Source organism: Electrophorus electricus, chromosome 4 (assembly GCF_013358815.1).
Source record: "Electrophorus electricus isolate fEleEle1 chromosome 4, fEleEle1.pri, whole genome shotgun sequence".
NCBI classification, from domain to species: Eukaryota; Metazoa; Chordata; class Actinopteri; order Gymnotiformes; family Gymnotidae; genus Electrophorus; species Electrophorus electricus.
In genome coordinates, this window is record NC_049538.1 from 30,433,749 (window position 1) to 30,459,065 (window position 25,317).

The 25,317-nt window shown below is 44.6% G+C and overlaps 1 protein-coding gene across 4 annotated transcripts in view; it reads left to right on the plus strand.

Annotated features, from left to right (window-relative positions):
- The window catches only part of mgat4c (mgat4 family member C), a 110,410-nt gene that overhangs the window by 45,866 nt on the left and 39,227 nt on the right, over positions 1-25,317 (plus strand). The window contains exon 1 of one of the 4 annotated variants that reach the window (XM_035524880.1): positions 21,185-21,455. The exons of the other annotated variants lie outside the window; for them this stretch is intronic. Coding sequence (XP_035380773.1) covers positions 21,425-21,455 — 31 coding nt within the window. The 5' untranslated portion in view covers positions 21,185-21,424. Of the gene's footprint in view, positions 1-21,184; positions 21,456-25,317 lie in introns of those variants that run through there. 4 annotated transcript variants of the gene reach the window in all.

Here is a 25,317-nt window from a genome sequence, read left to right on the forward strand (position 1 = left end):
AAAAACATTAGGAGGAATTTTGTTAAAACTGTACATGTGAACCATGGAGCATTTTTTTTTTACAGTGCGGCATAATCATGGCTGTGATAATGTAATCATAGATGGGATTGTCATTGAACACCAAAATGAGTTTAGATGCATTCATATGTCTTTTCGCATGCCAATATTATCCATCGATCATTAATTGAATGTGATGCATTCTTGTGTTTCAAACAACAGTGTTGAAGTGATAAGTGACAAGAAAGGGAATTAAAGACAATACAAACACAGTTGTGGTATAAAAAACAGACCATAGACCTGGAACAGACACGAAACCGGTCTGCGTATGTTCCATTGCAACCAAATGGCACCAGGTCTTTACTGCTCATTTAGTGTAGTCGTGTGTAGAATCCTTGTCTTGCCCATGGGACAAGATTTCCTCCGCGATAACCTATGGTCTATCAACTTTGGTCTCTGGTACCCATGTCCTTGAATGGAAAGCAACTCTAATTTGTAACCTGAGACATAAAGATGTGTATTACAGTACTGTACAGAGTGCCATTGTACTTTATCATCGCAGATACTACAGTTAATGAAAGCCAAAGACTCTATTTGAGCAGTCAAGCAGTTTCAGCTATGGCTGAAGGTGGGAGTTGTTTTTCTTCTCTTGAGAAAGAGTCAGTTTTTTTCACTGTTTGCTTTTCCAGGGTTAGTCTACAGATTAGACATTCTAGATGCTGTAGCATTAGCCAATCACACATGAAATCTACAAAACTCGGAATTTCTTAATACCTCAACTCAAGCGGACTTGCGTTTTTCAGAAATAAAAGAATTGCTTAAAATAAATAATAATTAACAGCAACGATTATTACTTATTTTTTATTTTTTTGTAGGTTAGAGATCATTCTCTGCTTTAAAGCATAAAGAATGTCCTCAGGATAGCATGTTGGCAGGGAGTTTGCATGAGTTGCCAGTTTGTGTGGGGCTTAAAACCTCCTGCTCTACAGTGAGGGTAGATATGAAAATGATGCACTGCAAATATCAATATGGATTTAAGAGCCTGTCTCTGCAGCAGGGTCCTTGGCTAATTATAGCTATGATCAGTCAGCAGTGCAAAAGCAGATGAAGGGAAGACACGCGTGGAAATGGAGCCGGGTAGAGTATTACTAAACAAAGAGACTGAAGAAAGTCGCGTCTGTTGTCATAATAAAACACACTTACATTAGGTGTTGAAGTTCTGGTTGGCTAAAAGGAAGTTTGTTTATTGATTTATTTATTATTTATTTATTTACCATGCAAAGTGCTGCAATGATTGTATTCAAACATGCTTTGTTTGAAATACTTTAAGTGGTGTTTGTTTCTGAGTTAGAGTAATTTCTTGAATCTGCTTTTAGCTTAAATGACTAAATAAACATGTTCAAGCTTGCAAAAATTCACATATGATGCCTTATTTGCAGTTTTTATTTTACATTCTTAGTGATATGTCATGGCCTTGAAATCAGGACAACGGAGAGCTCCACAAACCAGTTGTACTGATTGTTGGAGTGTTATACTTCTATAGTCATTCCCTGTAGCTCATAGATTACCTCACTGAGTTAATGCAGAGAATCCAGTAAGAATTACTTTTCTGGTAAATAAAACAAAAGATAATGCACCACAGTCATTTTATCCATTTTAAATCATAAAACAATTATGACCATTTTGATTTCTAAAACAAATATGCTGTCATATGAACAGTACACATTTCTCTGCATGTTTCTATGAGCTTTCAGCAAAAATATTTTGTTGCATCATGCTTTTGTTATCATCCATGAAAACTTTGGCGGTTTAAGTTCTTATACAGTGTGATGGTAGACCCAGCAAGGTTGCATATTCCTAGTCTGCACTTCTGCACACTTGGCTAGTAGCTCCAGAGAACTTAACTGTGTTCTGCATTCTTCTCTCTGAGCGTTCAGTCTCCTGTTCTGGGCTTGGCACGTATAGGCGGTGTGGAGATGTGGACCTCTGACAGCAGAGCTCAGGGTTATCTGTGCCTCTCAGAAATGAGCTGGCTGACCTGCTTCTGGCTGCATTTAGCCCCTCTGGGCTTCACAGCAACTAAGCCTGTTTCTGCACAGCTCCATCAGAGAGCAACATACGCTGTGTTCTTTTCCTTTTGACAACACACGGCCGTGTAGGCATCCTCACAGGGTCAGGTTGGGGAGGAATGAGCTTGGCTAATGTCAACTCCGCAAGGCATGGGTGTTTTTGTTTTTTGTTTTTTTTTGTGTGTGTGTGTGTTTTTTTATGGGCGGGGGTGAAGCAGAGGATAGGAAGAATGGATTGATGTCATATGATGTCATATGATGTCATATGCAATGGAGCACAGGATTGGAGTGTGTGTGTGTGTGTGTGTGTGTGTGTCTGTGTGTGTGTGGGGGGGGTATGCATGTTTGCATACCACCAGGCCAGGGGTAGTGTCTGGCCTGGACGCGGACATGAAGCGAGCCAAAGACCCACGGTTCTGTCTCTCCAGCTACTGTAATGGAGCAGCTCCATGCATGCTGGAGAATTTCAGCATTACTACATCACAACATATAAGAACAGGACACAAGCAACCCCCATATGGCACCTGCGACCTCTGATCCACCCTTGATGTGTCATCTTGTAATGTATACATTGACATCCTGCAGGTGGGCTTTGAGGGTATGTCTTTTGCACTTTGGCATCATACGCTATCTCGTTTTCAAGAGCATGGCGCGGTCTTGCTGAGCGTGATCGTGATTGTGTAATGTAGCATGATTTCATAATGGAGGTCCAGCTGCTTCACTTATTAGCCTCAAGAATCCCTTTAACCAGGACACACAAACGGCGAGATTGCAGGACAATCCCAGCACATTTTATGAGACGGCATCGCTCTCAATTAGAACGTAGCTCTTTCATCTTAGCTGGACACCTGATCTCCCGTAAGCCTCAGCTGGCTACTGGGAGAAAAAAAACCATTGAGATGTGATGTTTGGAAATAAAAACTAAACAGCAGAAGGGGGAAAAAAATGCATTAAATTCGTTAAATTAGTTTCAGCCGTAGATTTCTTATAATATTGCGGTCTGCCTTTTAAAAGTACAGGAATGCAGCGTGTCCTAGAGGCCGCAGCAGGTATGCACAGACAAAACCCTTCCGGCCTCTGGGACCCCTGCCAAATAACAGCTGTTAGCAGGCTTGAGGAGAGAAGCGGGACCTGGGGGAGGTCAGAGCACGCAGCAGGCCAGAGTCCACATCTCCACGTCTCATCACTGACTAAAAGCGCACCGTTAACAGAGCCGCCATTTGACAAGACGAACACGGAGGAGAGATTTCCGCAGCCTTGAACGTCTGGGCAGAATAGTGAGTGGCAGCTCACTCTCTCTTTCCTGTATGAAGTTGCAGATAGAGGAACACTCCTCTCAACTCTCTCCATCACTCTCCCTTTCCATCTCCTGCTCTCTCTACAGAGAAACAGGGTCACACATGGACTGGCTGTTCCTGTCAAGGTTAGGCATTCCGAGCCATGAATTGGATACATTATGCACAGCACTGTCATTATGTATCTGATGTGGGTCATATTTTCAGGGAACTATTTCGATAGTGACAGACTGGTAAGTTCTCAAACAGATCAGACAGATGGTTGTCCATATGAATTTTTGCACTTGGTCTTCCAGAGGAAATGAATGCATACAAAAATAGACACATGCATACCCACTATAAAGGCAGGAAAGGTCTAAAGGGGCTTTGCTTCCTGTGTGGAGCTTATTTCTGTCTCAGCTCTGAGTGCTAATATAATGATGAGAAGGCCTGTCTGCTGTGCAGGCAGCGTAAATTCACATCTAGAGAGCTGCCATGGAGCTGGGGGAGGGGGCGCACTGAGGGGCCAGGGGTCTATACACAAGTGTATTTGCTTTTGTGGCTCTATGAATCTGAATGTGTTTTTGCTCTGTGCATGTGCATGTTGTGTGAACAGGCTCTTTCTTTGTGTATGTTTGTGTGTGTGTGTGTTTGTGAAGGGGCAAGTGAGTTGGAGTTTGGGCTCTGTGTGTGGGGGGATTGTTTGGCGTGTGTGTATGGATTAGTGTTTGCGGTTGGGTGGATATGTGTTGGTGTGTGTGTGTGTGTGTGTGTGTGTGTGTGTGTGTGTGTGTGTGTGTGTGTGTGTGTGTGTGTGTGAGGGACAGACAGCAGAAACAGCAGTGCCTCTGTGGTCTGTGGACATGGTGCTTCGCTAGCTGTGTGATGTATGGTTATGACCCTTCATCGTGAGCCAATTACGCCTTGTCTGTGAGCGCTACGGGTTCCAGGCAGAGCATTCCTGGGCCTCCCCGGAACTCTGCATGCCTCCTGCTTCACTCTGGAATAATCAGAAGTGGAATTGTCAGTTGTTTTGGCTGATTGGGCAGCTTGAAGGCGCAAGTGTGAACGTGGTGTGTAACGATTCATACACACATGAGCATGGTGTGTAGCAATTCATACACACATGAGCATCATGTGTAGCGATTCATACACACGTGAGCGTGGCGTGTAGCAATTCATGCACACGTGTGGCGTGTAGCGATTCATACACACATGAGCGAGGCGTGTAGTGATTCATACACACATGAGTGTCGCGTGTAGCAATTCATACACATGTGAGCGTGGCGTGTAGCGTTTCACACACATGAGCGTGGCGTGTAGTGATTCATACATACGTGAGCGTGTAGTGATTCATACACACATGAGCATGGCATGTAGCGATTCATACATACGTGAACATGTAGCGATTCACACACACGTAAGCGTGGCGTGTAGCGATTCATATATACGTGAGCGTGTAGTGATTTACACACACAAGTGTGGCGTGTAGCGCTTCACACACGAGCGTGGCATGTAGCGATTCATACATACATGAGCGTGTAGCACACACACACACTTGAGCATGGCGTGTAGTGATTCCTATACACGAGTGTGGTGTGTAGCAATTCACACACGCATGAGCGTGGCGTTTAGTGATTCATACACATATGAGCACTTCATACAAACGTGAGCATGGTGTGTAGCAATTCGTACACACGTGAGCGTGGCGTGTAGTGATTCACACACACGAGTGTGGCGTGTAGTGATTCACACATGAGCGTGGCATGTAGCGATTCATACATACATGAGCGTGTAGCACACACACACACTTGAGCATGGCGTGTAGCGATTCCTATACACATGAGTGTGGTGTGTAGCAATTCACACACGCATGAGCATGGCGTTTAGTGATGCATACACATATGAGCACTTCATACAAACGTGAGCATGGTGTGTAGCAATTCGTACACATGTGAGCGTGGCGTGTAGTGATTCATACACAAGTGAGTGTGGCGAGTAGCGATTCATACACACGACCATGGCATGTAAAGATTCATACACACGTGAGCATGGCATGTAGCGATTCATACATACGTGAGCGTGTAGCGATTCACACACACGTGAGCGTGGCGTGTAGCGATTCATACACACGAGCGTGGTGTGTAGCGATTCATACGCGTGAGCGTGTAGTGATTCATACACAAGTGAGCATGCCGTATAGCGATTCATATACACATGAGCATGGCATGTAGCAATTCATACACACGTGAGCATGGCATGTAGCTATTCATACATACGTGAGCTTGTAGCGATTCACACACATGTGAGCGTGGCGTGTAGCGATTGATACACACGAGCGTGGTGTGTAGCGATTCATACACGTGAGCATGTAGTGATTCACACACACACATGAGCGTGGCGTGTAGCGATTTATATATACGTGAGCGTGTAGCGATTCACACACGTGAGCATGGCGTGTAGCTATTCATACATACGTGAGCTTGTAGCGATTCACACACATGTGAGCGTGGCGTGTAGCGATTTATACACACGAGCGTGGTGTGTAGCGATTCATACACGTGAGCATGTAGTGATTCATACACACGTGAGCATGGCATGTAGCGATTCATACATACGTGAGCGTGGTGTGTAGCGATTCATACACGTTAGCATGTAGTGATTAATACACACGTGAACATGCCGTGTAGCGATTCATATACACATGAGCATGGCGTGTAGCAATTCATACACACGTGAGCATGGCATGTAGCGATTCATACATACGTGAGCGTGTAGTGCTTCACACACACATGAGCGTGGCGTGTAGCAATTCATACACACGAACGTGGTGTGTAGCGATTCATATATGTGAGTGCGTAGCGATTCATACACGTGAGCGTGTAGTGATTCATACACACGTGAGCATGCCGTGTAGCGATTCATATACACATGAGCATGGCATGTAGCAATTCATACACACGTGAGCATGGCATGTAGCTATTCATACATACGTGAGCTTGTAGCGATTCACACACATGTGAGCGTGGCGTGTAGCGATTTATACACACGAGCGTGGTGTGTAGCGATTCATACACGTGAGCATGTAGTGATTCATACACACGTGAGCATGGCATGTAGCGATTCATACATACGTGAGCGTGTAGTGATTCACACACACACATGAGCGTGGCGTGTAGCGATTTATATATACGTGAGCGTGTAGCGATTCACACACGTGAGCATGGCGTGTAGCGATTCATACATACGAGCGTGGTGTGTAGCGATTCATACACGTTAGCATGTAGTGATTAATACACACGTGAACATGCCGTGTAGCGATTCATATACACATGAGCATGCCGTGTAGCGATTCATATACACATGAGCATGGCGTGTAGCAATTCATACACACGTGAGCATGGCATGTAGCGATTCATACATACGTGAGCGTGTAGTGCTTCACACACACATGAGCGTGGCGTGTAGCAATTCATACACACGAACGTGGTGTGTAGCGATTCATACATGTGAGTGCGTAGCGATTCATACACGTGAGCGTGTAGTGATTCATACACACGTGAGCATGCCGTGTAGCGATTCATATACACATGAGCACGGCATGTAGCGATTTATACATACGTGAGCGTTTAGCGATTCACACACACACGTGAGCGTGGCGTTTAACAATTCATACACACGAGCGTGGTGTGTATCGATTCATACACGTGAGTGTGTAGTGATTCCTACACATGTGAGCATGGCGTGTAGCGATTAATATACACATGAGCATGGTGTGTAGCAATTCATACACATGTGAGCATGGCATGTAGCGATTCATACATACGTGAGCGTGTAGTGATTAATACACACGGGAACATGCCGTGTAGCGATTCATACACACGTGAGCATGCCGTGTAGCAATTCATACACACCTGAGCGTGGCGTGTAGCGATTCATACACGTGAGCGTGTAGTGATTCATACACACGTGAGCATGCCGTGTAGCAATTCATACACACGTGAGTGTGGCGTGTAGCGTTTCATACACACGTGAGTGTGGCATGTAGCGATTCATACACGTTAGCGTGTAGTGATTAATACACACGTGAACATGCCGTGTAGCGATTCATAAACACGTGAGTGTGGCATGCAGCGATTCTCCCTGTACAGCCGCGTGGTTTTGTCTTATGCTGTCTCAGGTATCTACGCTTATATGTGTGTGGAAATGAATCCCTCTCCCTCCTCTCTCCTGTGCTGTCGTTTCAGAGGTAGCAGATGATCTGTCGGTTCTCGGCACAATCCATGTCATCGCCTTCAGCCTTCGCGCTGTCTACCGCAAACACATCCGAGCCCTGCGAGCAGGTGAAGGCTTTGCACTTATTTCCTGTCGTTCGCCTCCTTATGATGGTGGCGCGGGACAAGCGCAAGACCTCTGCATGTGCTCACGTGTCCTGGTGCAATTACAGCTCCAGCCCTGGCACTTCCTCATTTACATCAAAGTAATTAGGCCAGTGTATGGAAACACGACGCTAAATGAGTTTGTGATGTACTCCAAGCCTGGCTTGAGCTACTCTTCACACACAACCCTGGCACCATTCTCCAAGCCTGGATTCTCTCTCTAAACAATTTATTTCTGGCATTAAATGCAGAGCTGCAATTGTGCTAAAAGGTGATAGAGAGGGTATAAAGGGAAGAGTGTCTGAGTCTCTGATTGATTCACTTCGTGAACCCTGTAGAACGGTCACGGGTTGCAGCCACAGACACGCTAAAGAAGTGAAGCCGTTAGTGTTCGGAGGCCGCAGACTGCTCTGTGAGCATGGGTTTGGGAACTTACTGTCCCCTTCTTTAAAAATACTGGGAGAATGCAGTAACAAGCTGTTGAGTAAACTCAGTAAAGCCTGAGTCACGTCTCTGTTGATATAGTCTGCACTGTGCACTGTGCACTCTGCACTGTGTATTTGGAAAAAAATAGTCATGACTTTTTTTATAGTTCAAAATACTATGATTCATAGCTTCACTATGACTTTATCATTATAATAGACTTCACTTTAAATTTACATTTATGTATCATCACTTATGTATCATAGTGGACATAAATATTGACAGTGTACAAACGCATACACACGCTCATATTAACTAAGATTACAAAGAGTTTGTCCTCTTCACTGTTGCTGGAGTAGACATATGAATAAGGGACAGTGCTCTTGACTCTGCGGAGGGCACTAATCCCTCATCTCGCCTGCAGGGCAGTGTACCGCAGGGAAGGGCACTAATCCCTCATCTCGCCTGCAGGGACGTGTACCGCAGTGGAGGGCACTAATCCCTCATCTCGCCTGCAGGGTAGTGTACCACAGTGGAGGGCACTAATCCCTCATCTAGCCTGCAGGGCAGTGTACCACAGTGGAGGGCACTAATCCCTCATTTCGCCTGTAGGGCAGTGTACCGCAGTGGATGGCAATAATCCCTCATCTAGCCTGCAGGGCAGTGTACCACAGGGAAGGGCACTAATCCCTCATCTTGCCTGCAGGGCAGTGCACAGGGCCTCCATGACCTTCGCTGCGTTCATTCAGGAACAGATGACTAATGGTAATCACCTGATTCAACGTTCAGACTTTTTGCTGCATCGCGCCTGCATAGCAGCACCGTAGTCATCTGCAACATGGCGGCACCAGCCCTGACAGGGAAGGGAGTGGAACCGATGACACGCGGACAGCTGGAACGGTCTGGAACGGTGCGGAGTGACAGAGGGAAGCGCGGATGTGAGAGAGCATCAAAGATTCATCCAAACAGCTGCTCCTAGCACACGTGCTCGGATTCCACATCACACACAGCGAAGGAAGCAGGAAGGTGAAGTTTGTACAAGAGCTGGGAGCGTCACGCCAGCCGCCTGGACCGTCTGAAGGAACTGCTGCTCCTCAGGGAGAGCGGGCAGGACTGACGTTTGTTGCCACGCCGACCGGCCTTGCTGTCGCTGTTTGTGGTGCAGCCCAGATCTTGTCAAATTTGGTTTTTTGTTTTTTTTAAAAAAAATTAAAAAAGTGAAGTGCTTGTGTATTGTTGTTAGAAAGCGCAGCACGGCTACTTTCACGCAGAAGAACTGACTACAGATCAGCTTGACAGAGGAAGTGTAGGTCAAGTCCATGCTTTCTGTTATAATACTATATTTCATTTTTACGTCAGTACGGTGGGCGTCTAAATAAAGGGGGCAACAGAAACAAGACAACAGCACAGAATTTTCTGTACTGCTCAGTGTCAGTATTAGTCTAGTAAAAATAAAGGGTGTGTGTGTGTGTGTGTGTGTGTGTGTGTGTGTGTGTGTGTGTGAGTGTGTGTGTGTGTGTGTGTGTGTGTGAGTGTCTGTGTGTGTGTGTGTGTGTGTGTGAGTGTGTGAGTGTGTGTGAGTGTGTGAGTGTGTGTGAGTGTGTGAGTGTGTGTGTGTGTGCGTGTGTGTGTGTGTGCGTGTGTGTGTGTGTGCGTGTGTGAGTGTGTGTGTGTGAGTGTGTGTGTGTGTGTGTGAGTGCATGCGCGTGTGTGCGTGTGTGAGTGTGTGTGTGTGTGTGAGTGTGTGTGAGTGTGTGAGTGTGTGTGTGTGTGTGTGTGTGTGTGTGTGTGCGTGTGTGTGTGTGTGTGCGTGTGTGTGTGTGTGCGTGTGTGAGTGTGTGTGTGTGTGTGTGAGTGTGTGTGTGTGTGTGTGAGTGCATGCGCGTGTGGGCGCGTGTGCGTGTGTGAGTGTGTGTGTGTGTGAGTGTGTGTGTGTGTGTGTGCGTGTGTGCGTGTGTGTGTGTGTGTGTGTGTGTGTGTGTGTGTGTGTGTGTGTGTGTGTGTGAGTGTGTGTGAGGGGAGGGGGTGCATTGTGGTGTCTGTCTCTTTCAGAACCACTGGATCACATCCTGGGACATCATGTGGCATCGTCTAGTGCACCTACAGGCATGGTATACCATGGCATTAGCAGCACCAGGGCAATGGGGTCAATTCCTAGACGTCACTCACTGTATCATAAAAAGAAGTATGAACGTCGCTCTGGATGAGAGCCACTGCCAAATGCTGGATGCGTAACACTGATATGCTCTTGATTATAGTACTTAGCTGCAGCTGAAACTATCATGGTGTCTCTGTCTCTCTCATGTCGTAGCCCTGCACTGTGGCCCTATCACAGTAAATGAAAGGTGTTATTCTGCGTTATTGTGTGAGATACACAGTGATTATAGCATGAAGCCAAGTCTTCGTTTTTCCAACAGTCGCGAGTCCTCCTAGGCGACAGATATTGCAGATCTTCCAGAGCAATATAACCGTTTACCCCTGACAACACACACGGTGGCTCACGGTGCATCACGGTGGTAGTGAGTATCTCCTGGCCGAGTTAAAGCACTCCCAGGACCTTTTCGGCCCAATAACGATTTTCAAGCAACATGAAGAAGAAATATTTTGTCTGTCCCTCTCAGAGCTTGATAAAAGGAGAGTGCAGTTATCCATCAGAGGTGGGAGGGCCCGCATCTCCCCTTCGCCAGCACCACCACGCAGAGCAATCGGATGAGAAGGGAGCCACTCCTGCCGGAAATCTCCGTAATGAACCCGCCGTCCCTTTGCGAAAGAACATCTGCTTATGTTCTCCTAATGGAGACACGGCATCACGGACCGTCACTCCTCATCTGTCAGCAGCTGCTTGTCGCAGCTGGGGGAGCGCAGGGAAACGCCTGACACAGCAGCCGCCCCTGAGACCCTCGCACCGGGGCTCCCCGTCTCCTGTCCCGTAACCTGTCTGTCAAGGTGGCCCCTCCCTCGGGCAGATCTGAAGAGGACAGGCAGACACATCTCCACGTGGGAGCTATGACAGACGTGTGCGTCACTACAAGTCCCAGGAGGGTCGTCCAAGGTTACCTTTAAATTCACCCGGCGGTTCGTGTGTTTTGGTGCCCTAAATGACAGCATTCAAGCCGCTATGAAATACCTTCGCAATCATGTTGATTACTTGAGTTTAATGAAACAGCCACATGTGCTGTTGCTCTAAGAGGAATTCTGAATAATCCTACACAACTACATGCTTGCAAATTACACCTGTGGGCTCCTCTCAGAATAGCTGCATATTTTACAGAGATGTGAAACCGAGGCCAAAATGACAGTGTCTGAAAGCGAGAGCCATGTTCCAGGCTCTTAGTGTTTCCTGTTCATTCCTGAAACAGCAGGATGTCTTTCTTATTGCAATTAAAACTGGAACAGAAGCCGATAAGCTGTTTATGTTTGCTGTTCTCTGTGTGGAAAGGTAATTGTGAGGACCTGAAGTCTTGGTTGCCGGAGCCTCTGGCAGCTCAGAGAACTGTGAAAAAGGCTGATGATCAGAGCGCCTGTGGGCTACCACAGAGATCGAGACATCACTGTAGTCAAGACATCTCCACAGTCCTCTCACTCTATAGTCCTCTCACTCCACAGTCCTCTCATGCTATAGTCCTTTCACTCCACTGCCCTCTCACTCTTTAGTCCACACACTCTATAGTCCTCTCACTCCACAGTCCTCTCACTCTATAGTCCTCTCACTCCACAGTCCTCTCACTCTTTAGTCCACACACTCTATAGTCCTCTCACTCAACAGTCCTCTCATGCTATAGTCCTTTCATTCTACAGTCCTCTCACTCTATAGTCTTCTCACTCTGTAGTCCTCTCACTCTACAGTCTACAGCATGACTATACAGGTACAATTTTGCCAAGGCTAATAATGTGGAACATGACGATTGTCATAAGTAACAAAGTAGTAATAAAAGTAACAAAAATTAAAATGTTACTGTGAATTTTTGGCAAATCTGTGTGAATTTTTGGCAAATCTGTGTGAATTTTTGAGTGCTGCTCTGTCTCACACTCACCTCTCTCACAGTGACCACATTCTTCTCTCTCTGCCTGTTTCTGTGGTCAGATTGTGGTCACCAAGTCTGTACTTGGTAGATATTCTGTTGTTAGGGGTCAGTAGGTTAGTTAGTCTCAGTACCAGCTGACAGAAGGCACTGGGTTTAGGGTTCTTAGAGTTCTTGGGTTTGAAATGTATCGTATTTTGATTACTGGAATTCAGTTGCAGCCAAAATGTACAGATGTTTTATGAATAGTTGGTGTTTTTCTTTCATCTTTTAGTTTGTTCCTGCAGAATTCTGCATGCAGGGCCTCTGTGGGATGCTTCTCCCAACTAGTGTAGTGGAGTGTACTGAGTGGACCCCAAACCTCTCTTCCATACAGTGTAATAGGTGGAATAACACCATCCAAAATTTTGCACCAAATTTTAATTGCAATGTCTGTTTTGTAGACCTTTTTTGATTGCATAGAAAGCTCTTTGCGCTTTGTCTTCTAGTGCATTCACTCCCAGATCCACGTTTCCTGAGGTGCTCATTTTCAGCCTGAGGTCATCATAATGTATTGGATGCTCTAGGGCCCTCTTTCCTATAGGGAAATGGTGCCTGTTTTCCTGAGACCTGACTATTTTCTGGAAGATTACAACTTTTGTCCATATGGACTGTCAGGGCCCAGTTCTGATAGAACCACTCCAGCAAGTCCAGCTGCTTCTGTACCCCTGGTTCTGAGGGAAACCCCACCAGCACCTGTGTAGAGCAGCACCACCTGTGTAGAGCAGAAACCTCACTTCTATTTTGTTTAGGGCTGAGGTGCTCATTTTCAGCCTGAGGTTTGGGGCTGCAGGTTGTCCCTATAACACTGCTAACTCATTTCTATATATGCTGAACAGGGTTGGACTCAAGCTGCAGCCCTGACTCACCCCACGTCCCTGACTGAAGTATTCCGTGCTTTTCCTGCCAAGTTTTATTCAGCATTTATTAATCGAATATATACAGTGGTGTGAAAAAGTGTTTGCCCCCTTCCTGATATCTTATATTTTTTTGCATGTTTGTCACACTTAAATGTTTCAGATCATCCATCAAGTTTAAATATTAGACAAAGATAACACAAGTAAACACAAAATGCAGTTTTTAAATGAAGGTTTTTATTATTAAGGGAAAAAAAATCCGAACCTACATGGCCCTGTGTGAAAAAGTGATTCCCCCCCCCCCCCCCCCCCCCCCCCCCGTTAAAACATTAATTAACTGTGGTTTATCACATCTTTGGAAAGCTGAGTTCAATGTCTCTAGACACACCCAGACCTGATTACTGCCACACCTGTTCTCAATCAAGAAATCACTTAAATAGGACCTGCCTGATGAAGTGAAGTAGACCAAAAGATCTTCAAAAAGCTAGACAGCATGCTGCAATCCAAAGAAATTCATGAACAAATGAGATCTATCAGTCTGGAAAAGGTTATAAAGCCATTTCTAAAGCTTTGGGATGCCAGCGAACCGGCTGACCAAAATTACCCCAAGAGCACAGCGACAACTCATTCAAGAGGTCACAAAAGACCCTACAACAACATCCAAAGAACTGCAGGCCTCACTTGACTTAGTTAAGGTCAGTGTCCATTGCTCCACTATAAGAAAGAGACTGGGCAAAAATGACCTGCATGGCAGAGTTCCAAGATGCTGAGCAAGAAGAACATAAAGGCTCGTCTCAGTTTTGCCAGAAAAAATCTTGATGATCCCCAAGACTTTTGGGAAAATACTCTGTGGACTGACGAGACAAAAGTTGAACCTTTTGTAAGGTAAATGTCCCATTACGTCTGGCATAAAAGTAACAAAGCATTTCAGAAAAGGAACATCATACCAACAGTAAAATATGGTGGTGGTACTGTGATGGTCTGAGGCTGTTTTGCTGCTTCACGACCTGGAAGACTTGCTGTGGTAAATGGAACCATGAATACTGCTGTCTACCAAAAAATCCTGAAGGAGAATGTCCGCTCAAGCTGGAGCATACTTGGGTTCTGCAGCAAGACAATGATCCAAAACACACCAGCATAAGAAAAGCTTAAGAAAAACAAAATTAAGATTTTAGAGTGGCCTAGTCAAAGTCCTGACCTGTTTCCAATTGAGATGCTGTGGCATGACCTTAAAAAGGTGGTGCATGCTCGAAAACCCTCCAATGTGGCTGAATTACAACAATTCTGCAAAGATGAGTGGGCCACAATTCCTCCACAGCGCTGTAAAGGACTCATTGCCAGTTATCGCAAACGCTTGATTGCAGTTGTTGCTGCTAAGGGTGGCCCAACCAGTTATTAGGTTTAGGGGGTAATCACTTTTTCACACAGGACCATGTAGGTTTGGATTTTTTTTTCCCTTAATAATAAAAACCTTCATTTAAAACCTGCATTTTGTTTACTTGTTATCTTTGTCTAATATTTAAATTTGTTTGATGATCTGAAACATTTAAGTGTGACAAACATGCAAAAAAATAAGATATCAGGAAGGGGGCAAACACTTTTTCACATGACTGTAGATCTGATGATGTCATATCCTTTACAGCCTACAAATAGAATCAAAGGCTTTTAGAATAGAATGCCTAATAGAATCAAAAGCTTTTTTGAAATCAATCAGACATGCAAATATCATATTGTTTTGGGGTTTTATTTGGTGGATATGCTGTTTGATTAAGGTGTGTAGGGTGCAAATATGGCAAAAATGTTGACACTGTGTTGGGTAAGGAAGGCCCATGTGTGTAGTAAAAAACCTTCCCCGGATTACCGCTCACACAGATGCCACGGTAGTGACTGGGGACAGTTTTGTCTTCCCTGTGGATATCAGTGGCATGCTCAGGGCTTCAGGAAAGCAGCCAGCTTGGAGAACCAGATTAAAGAGTTGTAGTGAGGCCCCGTGCAGGTCAGAAGAGCTGTTCTCCAACATTGCTGTCCTAATGATGTCAGAGGCGAATGCTTTCTTTGGTTCCAGGATTTGGAGGGTATCTGCCAGTTCTCTGGGGGTCAGTTCATGATCAAGCAGGTTTTTGTTATTTTTGAAGGCTGCTTTGAAAAGATCTAATTTAGTTTGTATATGTTTTGGTTGGCTGTAAGATTCTTTGATGAAACTTCTTTTGAATACATTTTCAAAGTATCGCCATTTTGTATTGGTTTCTCTTGCTTTTGTTTAGTGTTAAGACCATTTGTCCCAGAAATGGTTCTGATGAATATAATTTTTGATTTCTTTTAGAGTGTAATTGTAGTGTTGCTGTTTTTTATACAAAGGTTTTTTGTATTGTTTAAGTCTTTCACAATATTCTTGTCTTAGTTCGGTCTCTGTGTTCTCTGTGTTTTTGAGTAGATAACCATCTGAGGTCTTCTCTTACAATCTGACCTTCCTTATCAAACAATTTTTTATTCTGTGGTCTTTTTACTAATATTTTTGTTTTAGCACACTTTGCTTTGATTGCAGATTAGTTATAAATTTTGTCTATTTATTTTACTGCCAGAATCACATCCTTCCTTTTTAAGTTCAAACTGTGTTATTGGAAAACTGTTAATAAGGTTAGTAATATCTGTAGAGCTGAGACACACTTTTAATGGTCCATCTGTAAGGGGGATTGATTGAAGTTAGTTTGCAACATTCCTTTGATTTCTATAAGTGTGGAATTCGCTCTAGGAAAGCGTTCATTTGGCAGTGGTGTGATAAAGATGAATGTGGTTTGACAGTGAATGCAATGATGGAGGAGGGGTCCATGTCAGTAATGACCCAAGAACTGAGCAGTGAACCTGATTAAAGAGTCTCCTCTGATCCAAACATTAAGCACGTGCAGACCTAGACCTCCACAGAACTGCACTAACTCCTCACCATTCTTATTTACCACCGCGTCAGGGTTGCTGTGTTGTGGTGGTCAGGTACAGGGAGGCCTTAAAAAATATGACCGTTTCCATCTTTATCGGTAATATCAGGTTCCAGTAATGTCCTAGTTTAAAATCTCCTCATAACAGAACATTGCCCTAAGCCTGGAAATTGCTGCATTCCATGTGAAGATTGTGGGACAACTCCTTGTTATAGTCAGCAAATTCTGCAGGAGGTGTAGAAACTGCACATATACCAAGGTCAAATAGTGAGGGTCAATCATTTCTCTTTTATGTTTTAGCCAAACATGGGTGAGTTCTTTTTTTATTAAAGTTAAGTGGAGTATTAGGCCATTCTTATAGCAAACAAAAATCCCACCAGAGTCTCGGCTATGTTCTACGCTGGCGTGTTTGAAGGAAGGTAGCAATGTTTGAGGACAGTGAGTATCTGCATCTGAATGACACTGTGTTTCTATAAGGATAATAATGTCCTGGTTGTTGATCATTTAAAAAAATTCAGGGTTTGGGCTTTTTGTCTGCAGAAGGGATGAATACAGATGTAATGTTCCAGGAGATTACTGAGAAAGATCTCATCTGTTTCAGTTTGTTAGTTTAAAAGAGTAACATAAGTATAAAGAGATGAACATATTAAGAGCGTAAAAAGTTGTAATTGTGGTATTAAGTATGTTTTTAAAATTGAGGCAAGTATGAAGGACATATAATTATCTATATCTATAATTATCATATCTAAAGATATGAACATTTGATTACAACACATTCTATAGTTCTCTCACTCTGTAGTCCTCTCACTCTGTAGTCCTCTCACACTGTAGTCCAAGGACTCTGTAGTCCTCACACGCTGTAGTCCAAGCACTCTATAGTCCTCTCATGCTGTAGTCCAAGCACTCTATAGTCCTCTCACTCTATAGTCCTCTCACACTGTAGTCCAAGCACTCTATAGACCACACACTCTGTAGTCCTCTCACTCTGTAGTCCTCACACACTGTAGTCCAAGCACTCTATAGTCCAAGCACTCTATAGTCCTCTCACACTGTAGTCCAAGCACTCTATAAACCACACTCTCTGTAGTCCTCAGACGCTGTAGTCCACACACTCTATAGTCCTCTCACTCTATAGACCACACACTCTGTAGTCCTCTCACTCTGTAGTCCTCTCACTCTATAGACCACACACTCTATAGTCCTCTCACATTGTAGTCCAAGCACTCTATAGACCACACACTCTGTAGTCCTCTCACTCTGTAGTCCTCACACGCTGTAGTCCAAACACTCTATAGTCCACACACTCTATAGTCCTCTCACTCTATAGTCCACACACTCTGTAGTCCTCTCACTCTATAGTCCTCTCACTCTATAGACCACACACTCTATAGTCCTCTCACTCTATAGTCCTCTCATTCCATAGTCCACACACTCTATTGTCCTCTCACTCTATAGTCCTCTCACTCTATAGTCTACATTCTCTATAGTCCTCTCACTCTATAGTCCTCTCACTCTATAGACCACACACTCTATAGTCCTCTCACTCCATAGTCCACACACTCTATAGTCCTCTCACTCTATAGACCACACACTCTATAGTCCTCTCACTCTGTAGTCCTCTCACTCCATAGTCCACACACTCTGTAGTCCTCTCACTCTGTAGGGCACTCCCTTGATGACATTGTGAGTAGTGTCTGACCTTGTTCTCCTTGCTGTTCTTTGGTGACTCCGACTCACTCCTGGAATTCCTCGCCTGGCGCAGGAGTGTGGTGGAGCTTTGTGAGCTTGGCTCTGCTTGAGGGGAGAGAGAGAAGTGGGCGAGATATATAGAGAGAGAGAGACAGTTGGGTGATAGAGTGGGAGAGGTAGAGAGAAAGAAGGAAAGAGATGAGAAAAGAGAGGGAGAGATTTTATATATATATATATATATATGAGAGAGAGAGAGAGAGAGAGAGAGAGAGAGAGAGAGAGAGAGAGAGAGAGAGAAATTCAGTAAGGTACACAAAGCCTCTTTATAATAGAATACAACTAGAAAATACAGGAAATTTGTATTAATAACAGAAAAGAAATCAGAAAAACAGCTTATATAGGCTACAATGCCCATTATTTAGTGTGAGATCCCTTGCATAGCAGGAGAGATGACCTCTGAGAAGTGCTGAAAGAATATAGTCCTCTCACTCTATAGTCCACACACTCTGTAATCCTCTCACTCTGTAGTCCTCTCACTCTATAGACCACACACTAGAGGACTATATATATATATATATATATATATATATATATATATATATATAAAGAAGATTCCAGGTGAGTAACCACAAAACTGCAATGTACTGTAGCATGTAGATATATTTGAAATTGTAGAATTGTATTTGAAATTTTCCGAGAAACAGGATGTTTTGGACAGAGGTCCTACATAAGGGGGTGGGTAGAGAGTGGGAGGAGGTGCAGGGGGTTGGGGGGTGCAGAAGGAGAGAGAGGGAGGAGAGATATAGAGTGGGAAAGAGAGAGAGAGAAAGAGAGAGAGAAAAAGATTGGCTGAGCAGAGGGGGAGGTGGATATGTGGATATTAATGCATATCATCCGTCATCACCTGACACCTGATCAAAAGGTCTCAATGGCAGACTGCACCAGAGAACGCACTGGGGTTGTTTTCCTCACATGGCCTGAGGACCTGAAGATGAGGACGCTTCCCAGAACTTCCCAGAGCTTCCTGGACTCTGGCTTTAGAGAGCCAGAGAGAGAAGGGCCAGAGGGGCGTACTACATACTACGATTGCCTTTTCATGCTTTTGAGTTGGCACTAACATTCCTGGGAAAATAAAAGACAAACATAAAGAGAGGAATGTGGCAATGAGACGCACTTACACTCCGAAGCAGGAGGGAATATGGTCCTGTGTCATTCAGGATCCGAGAGAGACAGAGATTTGGGTTCTTTGTTATAGTGGGTGAGCCATCACCTCCAGGCTATTTGGGCATCTGCACTTGGGTCTCTCTGTTTGAACCATGGTGATGGTTTAGGTATGAGCTGTACATTACACCTTAGAAGTGGAACAGTCGTTCATCATGTCTGGTTTAGAGTAGATGGAGACGTTCACGTTTGAATCTCCGTGCTGAAGAATATAGAATTCCGAACATCGTCTTCTGATGCTTCTGCACTCTTTCTCACCTCTATCTGCAAAAGTAATTACTGCAATCTACTGGGCGGCTGCATGGCAGATTGAATCTCGGAACACCTAATAAAGGTCATGACAATAAACACGTCTCCGTGGGCAAGCAGGATACAGTTCTGCTTTTTGGTGGAGTCGTTGTGCTCAGGGCCACTCCGGATGCCTCTCTCCGGTCCGGATTACCCTCCCGGTCATTCAGCCAGTGTGGTCCTTTTATGGAGATCCATTCAGGACTTCTGAGAGAAGTAACAGTGCCACTGATGAAGTGAGTCCTTTATGCAATGCAATCTAAGAAATGACCCCTCCAAAATATGATAATTGTATAATCAGGGCAATGAACTGTTCAGATTTTTTTTGACGGGGGGGGGGGGGGGGGGATCAGTTATTAGGGTAGTTTGAATTCTGTTGTGATGTTTTCTCAAGAGAATAGATGATTGAGAACTATCAGCTTTGATTAATGTGTGTGTGTGGGGGGGGGGCTTTCGTGTGTGTGTGTGTGTGTGTGTGTGTGTGTGTGTGTGTGAGAGAGAGAGAGAAAGAGAGAGAGTGCACAATCATGCTCGCAGTGTCCGTTTTTCCAGCCTGCATTCATATTCCTCTCATAATGCAGACGTCTGCAGAGGACTGATAATGCACTGCATGTGCCCACAGCCTCTGCAGTACATGTTCAGGCTGACTTGGGCACACCCAGGATGCCTGCCACTGAGAGCTTTTGAAGGTCTCACTCCAGTCTTTCAGCTGATCTTCCTTAGGTCTCACTCTAGTCTTTCAGCTGATCTCCTGTAGGTCTCACTCTAGTCTTTCAGCTGATCTCCTGTAGGTCTCACTCTAGTCTTTTAGCTGATCTCCTGTAGGTTTCACTCTAGTCTTTCAGCTGATCTCCTGTACGTCTCACTCTAGTCTTTCAGCTGATCTCCTGTAGGTCTCACTCTAGTCTTTCTGCTGATCTCCCTTAGGTCTCACTCTAGTCTTTCAGCTGATCTCCTGTAGGTCTCACTCCAGTCTTTCAGCTGATCTCCTGTAGGTCTCACTCCAGTCTTTCAGCTGATCTCCTGTAGGTCTCACTCCAGTCTTTTAGCTGATCTCCTGTAGGTCTCACTCCAGTGTTTCAGCTGATCTCCTGTAGGTCTCACTCCAGTGTTTCAGCTGATCTCCTGTAGGTCTCTCTCCACTTTTCAGCCATAAAGCTATATAATGAGTTTCTAGTGTGAGGCAACATAAGGTCAAATTATTTACTGAAAGTGTACTAAATTTTAAGATTAAAGTTTTGTTCATGATTTGTCAAGATCATCATGTCATAATAGTTTGTTAAAGCATTTTGGGTTGTTGTGTTTGTTGTTGATGGTGATGTTGGACTATCAGCTGCACGCGTTGGTCAGAAACAGCAACATTACGTTCTAGATTTGAGCTGTTCAGTTTTACAGAGAGAAAGGACGAGGGCTTCCTGTCAGGCACCACTCCGACACGTTTGACATGAGTTCCAGCAAAAGCAAGCACCCAGACGCTGCCAAAATCGATCAACGTGTCACTTATAAATCTCGAACTTTACATATGTTAATCACAAACACCGTCATCTTGGCCTCAGATGCGCAAAGAGGCTGCAGCTAATAGATTTTGAAGTGTGTGTAATTAAGATAATGAATGCTTTGATGTCCTACATAAAATCCCTGAAGCTGCAGCTGAGTAAATATTTAAAAAAAAAGAAGTGTATTAAAAAAATCGGTTTGCGTATATTCTATTGCGAAACATCCTCCTCACACAGACGCAAGCAGTGAGGTGAGAGTGAAGCTGCAGTGTTGGAGTGTTTTAGTTTCACACAATAAGGTCACGACTGCAGTCCCTTCTTCACGTTTATTTGACCTCTCTCTCTCTCTGTCTCTCTCTATCTCTCTCCATCTCTCTCCTTCTGTCACTATCTCTCTCTCTCTCTGTTTCGGTCTCTCTTCCTCTTTTTTCTCTTTCTCTCCTCCTCTCTTCATCTCCATCTCTCTCTCCCTAGGAGTGTGTGAGGAAGGAAGGACATTGAGTGTGCAGGAGTGCTTCCCCACTCACGTCCGTCCTGGATGATAAACAGATCACACAATCCATTTGCATGTGGACCGACGAGAGATTCTTCCAAGTTAATCACCTTCTCTTCTCGTTTTCCTCCAAGATGGCCCGCTTCGCCCACTTCGCCCGCTTCCAGGTCTCTCGCCTTCCCCTGGCACGGGGCACTGCCATGCGGCCTATTTCCATTTAAATTAATAGGACACGCGTATTAATATGGCAGAGAGTTGTGAGAACGAGAGTGATGGTAAGAGCAAAACTCAGCGTGGTGCTTCAGCTCCCAGAATGTGCACACACGACATTTTGGGTGCTTGCTTTTTAATCCAAGCAGGTTAATGTGGTTCAGATGGTCAGAAGTGCCGTGGTCCCTATGGCCCTCTGACATGGCCGTTTCTCAGAAATATCATCGCAGCACTTTCTGACCGCATCTTAGCATTCCTGTGTGCCAGTTTTTCTGCTTTGCCAGTGCAAGCGCTCCTAATGGACGATTAGATAGGCTCGATATGGCCACTGTCCTGGTCTTCAATTACCCACTTGACTGCAAATGACTAAATCATTCAGTTATAGTTTGTGAGAAGATATCAACCACATAACTGTGAAGAGACTTAAAGACCATCACCCCAGACCATGATGACATGTAACACTAGATAGATGTGTAAAACTTATTTGTTTATATATATTCATAAAATCTTTATGCTGTTTCACAGATTGTCTGATTAATATTAAACATCTGCAAGATTTTGTTCATGAAGCGTTATCCTGCCTAATGAACCTATGCTTTATCTATATCTTATGAGGTACTTATCATCTGATGAAGATTTATATATTGAGTAGGTACATTACATAGTTTACTTGAAATAGACTGACTCGCACTAATGTCGTCTGACGGCCATCTCCCTACCCGACAGAAAGGGGTTCGTAAGGATGTGGACTTACAGTTAATTTGCGTAAGAGTCTGCGGCTGATGGAGCTTTTATCGTCCTTAAAAGTGCCAAAATTAGTCTGGTGGGGGGTGTGAGGGAGAGGGTTCTGTCTGGCTTTTGAAGAATTAATAAGGCTGTCTCATTTTAATGTGAGGAGCATCTCCGACAGCCCCTGAAAGTCCCAGTTTTACATTTTCTTGACAGTGCCTTTTGATGAATACTGATAGCACACAGCTGCTTCATGGGAGCCTGCATCTTAGAATAAAGAGTTTGTCTACAGAGACCAAACCCCGTTCATCCTAGCCGCGCATTTGTATGGCTCCTTCCACCAAGCAGAAAAACAGGTTCTGTTCATTCTCACTGCCATTTTTACAGAGGAAGAGGATATTTCCCCCCAACACAACATATGCTAGACTGTATAAAAACACCTCTAAGTATTTATGTATTTATAGGCTGTTTGAGTATTGTTGGTTTTTAGCGTGTTGTGCATTTCTAGTGCATTAATTCATTCTGTCTTGAAATGAATAGCAGAAAGTCAGAAAGACTCACAGCTTCTACACAGCACTCGGAATTCTGCTGAAACACATCCAACATCGCCGGTTGTGAGAGGGCAGAGAACCTGTGACCTGGTTGTAAAATATCGCTGAGGGGAATATCTTCTGCATGCATGTATAAGGTGCGCCTAGGAGGAATGGAGGAAGGAGAAGAACTAAAAGCGGCTGCTGGGCCCGGTCGGGTGCGGTCACTGTTTAAGACAGTGTGGGGGTGGGACATGGCAGGACCAGCTGCGTGCCGCCCAATCAGCAGAACGCAATCAAGTGCATCACTGCAAGCCCCGTGGAAAATGTGTTAGCTGCCCACAGAGAGACGTGTTAAATTACCCTGAGCCTAAAGGGCTGCCGCTCTATTACAGAGTCTGAGCTATCACACCTTAGGAACTATTGGCAGGCCTTTCAGGTTGCACCCGGTAGAAGAGCTAAAGTGTTAGCCTTGAATCTCAGCCGCGCCACACGGCTCTGATTCTGAGAAAACACGGCTGGGCGCCTTCTCCAACACCACCCCCTTCCCCAATTCACTTTGTGTAGTGACGTGATTGGCTGGTGCATCACAGTGAGGTACAAAGCCAGAGACACGACTCACTGCTGGTTGTGTTGCTATAGTCACCAGCGGCACATGACATGTAGGTAGAGTGACGGGTCACAGAGGAGGCCCTGTAACTTGTCTCTGTTACTGTTAGTCCTTCTATAAGCAAACATTCAAAGATACGCTTGGCAGGCACCTTTTGCTTAATAATACTGCATCTAATTTCAGTTGGATACTAACATTTGATTAATGCATAGTTAATTTATTTATGAATGTTATACATTTTTACAATTTTATCAATTGCTAAAAGACTGATTAAAAACACTAAGTAAAATTACACATAATTGTTCAGCAGAATATGGTTGTTTTATTGTTCTGGCTGCAGTAACACTGATTAAGCTAAAAACAAATAGTATGACAGTAATAATGTTCCACAGGTATTAGTGGTCTGACGAACAGACTCAGGCCTGCTATAGCTCATATCCTTACCAGCCTATAAATATATGTGAGGCTTTGTGGGAAAGTTGTAAATGAATATCTAATGCTGCAGTGTTAGAGAAAGTGTGTGTGCGCGTGTATGTGTGCGCACGTGTGTGTGTGGGCGTGTGTATTTGTGTGTGCATGTGTGTGTGTGTGTGTGTGTGTGTGTGTGTGTGTGTGTGTGTGTGTGTGTGTGTGTGTGTGTGTGTGTGTGTTTGTGTGTGTGTGTGCATGTGCAGGATCTATTGTTTCTTTCTCAGACCGGCCTGTAGCTGGTAAGATCAGGATCCATCCATTCTGTACTCAGCAATATATTGAATTTTACCCCACCTGCAATTTCCAACTAGCAGAGAATGTTTCCTTCCAATGGGAATCTTCCTTCCCATACGCCGGATTGATTATTGGGTAGAAAGATTCTTTATTTCCCAAAAGTGTATTATATATACTATCTACATGTGTTTTATTTCCTTCCACCTTCGTTGTACTCCATAAACTTTGTAAACACTAAACTGAACTGTACAGGAAACTGCTGCCTATATGGAGCTTATCTGCAGTTATCTGTCAATTAACTTTGTATTGCTGGCATAAAGTGGTTCTGTCTGCCTGGAGTGGCATTCAAACTTCCTAGACAACCATCTCAACACCCCCCTGATGAGTCAGAAGAGACCTGCAGCTGGGAGACAAGGTTGCCGTTAAAACCGCTCCCCCCTGCAGTGCTAATGAGGCTCCGGGCTTGCACATCCAGGCAGAGGGCACGGTGGGGGCTCTTTCCGAGGATGCTCCCGAAATCCAAACTGAAATGCTGGATCACAGGCGAAGGGTGAGCTGGACCTTTCAATAGGTGTTGTGCTCAGAGGAGATGGATAGCTCTTGTACCTATTCGCCACCACCACTGCTGGTCAGGGTTCGATGGCGGCACTGGAATGGCAGTGCTGGTTAGTTGTGACACTCTGTCTGGCGTTCCGCTGCAACAGTGTGCACGGCTGTCTCCTCACACGGGGCACCAATTCCTGCAAATGTCATCCCCTTGTTCGAGTGGAGGGGGCACTGGTTGTTTTTATTTAGTTGCCATGTTTGTATCAAATAGTCGCCGAGAAATCTGATCAGCCATCAGTCTCAGCAAAGCCCACACCACCACCGTGGTCTTCTAACCAGATGAGCTCCTACAAACAAATGTCATGCAGCATGTGCTGTGCCTGATGCCACCTTTGTCAGAGCTGCCAGAAAGTGAGATATTTTCGTTTCTCCAATGACGGACTTCCAGCGCTTGCGCCGCAGGACGGCGGATAAAATCCACCTTTTTACCCCTCGTTATAAACTTTCCTGTGGGATTAATTACTGTGAGAGATATTATAAATGGAGCATGGATAAGAATGTTTGTTTTGAAGTGACAAGTCAAGGTCAATTATGCGAGAAGATTGCACTGTGGATAAACTAATGATCATTAATGGATCTGCTGGCAAAGTGAGAGAGAAACGAGAGGTCTTCTTAATGTGGACCGTGTGAATGGCTTAATATCAGATCACTCCAATATCTGCGTATTAGGGAGTGTCTGCAATCTTCCTTCCGGGTGCCATAAGATGTTCACACTGGAAGGAGTCTGTTTCTCACCTTTCTGACAGC